Raw genomic sequence first — 3,496 nt, forward strand, 5'->3', positions numbered from 1 at the left:
TCTATTTATAAATCAAGTTTTTTACAGTAATGATTTTAATAGGTTTCTTCACACCCTCCTCAGCAGCACCAGCAAACACCACTTTTACCATATATATCACCTATCGCAAGACAAACAACAAGCAAAAAAATTCGAAACAGAGAAAGCAGAGGAAGAGAGAGAATTAACTGGAATCAAAATTCAAAATTGCAACGTTATTTTTGTTAACCGTTGTGAAACTTCCAATTTGAAATACAAAACACTTTTGGTAATTTTCATCTTCAAGGCTAAACATAAAAATTAGGGGCAATTGTTAGGCTAGTTTTTCCACTAATCCCACAAAGATTAGGGCAGCTACTAACAGACCCAAAAAAGCTGTTGAAGCTCCTACTTGCAAATAAGCTTATACAATATAGATTTTCTATACTACAGAATACGTATGCATAAATCAATAGGAGGAGTATCCCCCAGCCTTATAAAGTGTTTAACTTTCTCTTCTTTTTCTCAATATGGAACACTTACAGTAATGTGGTGATACTTGAGAGGTCTATTTTTCATCACATATTATAAGAAGTTTCCAAAGGAAATAACGCTAATTCGACGACATAAATATTGTGAAAATAACTAGGGGTATGGACTTTATTGCACAAAGTAAATGCTGAACTGTATTTCAATTCAAGAACACCGTCCACATATATGGAACCAACGACTCAAGGACTTGGCTGAAAAACAAGGGAATTATTAAGTAGTACGACTTGCATTGTGAAGTGATATTGTAGGTAACAATCGTACTAGCTTAGGATAATTATAATTTATAAACATGGTCTGGAAGATGAGGTTTGAGGCAGACTTCAAGTGGTGTGGCTTTGAGGTTAGTTATTCCTAAACTCTCAGTCATGTCGACAGCTTCATCAGATAGAGTTGAGATATCGAAACCATGGATTAAACTAGCTAACGTAAACTGAGTCATCTGCAAGGCAAAAGATATACCAGGACATATCCTTCTGCCACTTCCAAAAGGAATAAGGTCAAAATCTTGCCCTCTGACATCATAATCCATGTGAGTAGTAAGAAATCTTTCGGGCCGAAAATCCAAGGGATCAGGCCACAATTCAGGGTCCCTTTGTATCTTGTACATATTAACAAAGAGTTGGGTGCCGGTAAGGATCTGATAGCCACCCACAGTACAGTCTGCAATGGCCTCTCGAGTTAACAGTGGTGCAGCTGGATATATCCTCATGGATTCCTTGAGAACAGCTTGTAAGTAGACTAATTTCTTGAGGTCTGATTCATCGACTTGCCTTTCTTTTCCCACATGATAATCGATTTCAGCTTGAACTTTTTTCAGAGATTCTCTATTGTTCAGTAGCAATGATAGTGTCCATGTTAAGGTTACCGCGGTGGTGTCTGTTCCTGCTAGTAGCAAGGCCTATAAGAAAATTGAGCAAAAATGTTATTTTATGATTGTTGACACTAAAGTGGTGTAAGATGTAACAATTTGATGAAATCAGTAATATGAATATATGACAAAATAAAATTCATTTCAAGGATGCAACCAGCCTATTCTGTTTTCGCTTATAATATATAATGCTTGGACTTTGTTGTAAAACAAGAATATATCATGTCTATCTATCAGTCTGTTAGTGTTAAGGCGAAGTGCTTACCATGCTATTGGCCTTGATGATTCTATCTGCTTCGGGAAATTCCCTGTTTCTCATGGTGAGAAACAAAATTTGTTTCTCATGATGGCATTTTCGTGAATAAATCAACAACTTTTTCAATATTGTGGGCTCCACAGTTGAATAAAGTTGAAAAAGTTGTTGATTTATTCACAAAAATGCCCCCATGAGAAACATGAGAAACGAATTCGTTTCTCACGGTGAGAAACTGGGGCTTCCTCATCTGCTTCAAGGCGCGAAGAGTTGTTCAATCCAGTGTCATATATACCAAGCATTACATCAATAAAGTCCTGTTTTTCTTTCCCCTGATCTTCAGAAAGTCGTCTTGTTCTATGCTCATCCAACCAACCTTGAGCTACATGATCGATTTCCTTTGCAACTTTCTTCATAGCTTTTTCATACCCTCCAATATCAAGCCACCTCAAATAAGGAACAGCATCGGCAGGAACAAAGGCGCCTCCCAAGTCGAAAAACTCCCTCAAAGCTTTTATACACTTGTTATATTCTTCCTCGCCTTGATAGAATTCCTTTAACGACTTCCCAGCTATTAATCTTACTGATGCATTTAAGTTTATGTCACTAAACCACTGTTTCATGTCCACTAATAATACATTATTTTCAAAGTCAGGACTTGATTTTCTCTTGACTAAGAAGCTATCATGTGTAGCTTTTATGACCGATTTTACCTCAGATAATCGAACATGTTTTAACATCTCTAGCCGATGATTGGACAGTAGCTCAGTCACGACTATCTTACGCATCTCACGCCAGTAAGGGCCATAAGGGCTGAAACCCATCATAAGAGAATTGTAACCCAAATGCTCTATAAAAGTTGTGTAAGGCCGGTTTGCGAATACTTTGTCATTGGTGCCTAGGCACTCTTTAGCCATCTCGGCTGAGCTCACAACCAAGGCTTGGTGGACACCGAGCTTGATCATGAAAATTGGACCATATTTGTCTGCTAAATTTCCGAAAGAAATATGAGGAAGGCTTCTTCCTAGAAGAGGTAAATGGCCAATAAAAGGCCATGAACCAGATGGTTGGGGTGGGCTTTTTATGGTGGTATTACGGTTAGTTTTCCATCTTAATAGACAGTAGACGAATAATACGAAGGCAAAGACCGTTGCGGCCTCAGCTGAGAGCTTGATGGGGCTGTGTAACTCCATTCACAGCAAGCTGAATAACTTTTCTGGCCAGATATGACGAGATTTTGGTTGTGAAAAATAGTGGTGCTGAAATTTTGTTACCCATTTTACTCATAAATATATCTTATGAATTGGCTGTCGTAATATCATTTCCGGTAAGTCACTATCATATTTTAGACGCACTAACACATACTAACATACTATTATGTGAACACAATTCATTACGAGTAGATTATTGCTGCAGATTTTCTATTCCAAATGCTACAAATGTCAAAGTACAAAACTACATTAATATCTCTAGTTTCATTATGTAGATAGGTGAAGATGACATGAACGGTTAGGAAACTATAACATTTTAGCAAAAGATTAAACTTCTGACTTGGAATTTTGAAAGTGGTCTAAAATTGAATATTAATTTGTACTCTTTTAAACTTTTTCTCCATATATGACTTTATGACGAGCTAATGTGACAATTCAATACTTTTCCATATATGACAAGCTAATGTGAGTAGACCTGTCAAAAGCTGACCTGGCCCGAAATACCAATCCGAACCCGATTATTAACCGACCTGTTTCAACCCGGAAAAATAGTAACCCGAACCTGATATGACCCCACCTGAAACAAACCATAAACCCGAGTATTTAAGACCCGAACCTGACACATGAATCAACCATGAGATAACCTGACCTTAA

General features: G+C 37.5%; 1 protein-coding gene across 1 annotated transcript; it reads right to left on the minus strand.

The window, feature by feature from the left end:
- Window positions 1-476: 476 nt before the first annotated feature.
- On the minus strand, window positions 477-2,865 carry LOC145579312 (cytochrome P450 CYP82D47-like). Its single transcript, XM_081636561.1, has 3 exons — window positions 1,896-2,865; window positions 1,644-1,686; window positions 477-1,408 (listed from the first exon to the last, which is right to left on the minus strand). Exons 1-3 carry the CDS (start codon window positions 2,822-2,824, stop codon window positions 785-787), a joined length of 1,596 nt encoding a protein of 531 aa, XP_081492687.1. The 5' UTR covers window positions 2,825-2,865; the 3' UTR covers window positions 477-784.
- Window positions 2,866-3,496: the final 631 nt, after the last annotated feature.

Source organism: Chenopodium album, chromosome 14, assembly GCF_948465745.1.
Source record: "Chenopodium album chromosome 14, dcCheAlbu1.1, whole genome shotgun sequence".
Classification (NCBI taxonomy): Eukaryota; Viridiplantae; Streptophyta; class Magnoliopsida; order Caryophyllales; family Amaranthaceae; genus Chenopodium; species Chenopodium album.

Excerpts from the sequence above, each read along its gene's own strand:
- LOC145579312 (XM_081636561.1), bottom strand. The coding sequence starts at position 2,824 with ATGGAGTTACACAGCCCCATCAAGCTCTCAGCTGAGGCCGCAACGGTC. Across the intron at positions 1,687-1,895 it reads ACTGGATTGAACAACTCTTC|GGAATTTCCCGAAGCAGATA; the intron begins GCGCCTTGAAGC and ends CATGAGAAACAG. Across the intron at positions 1,409-1,643 it reads TCATCAAGGCCAATAGCATG|GCCTTGCTACTAGCAGGAAC; the intron begins GTAAGCACTTCG and ends ATTTTCTTATAG.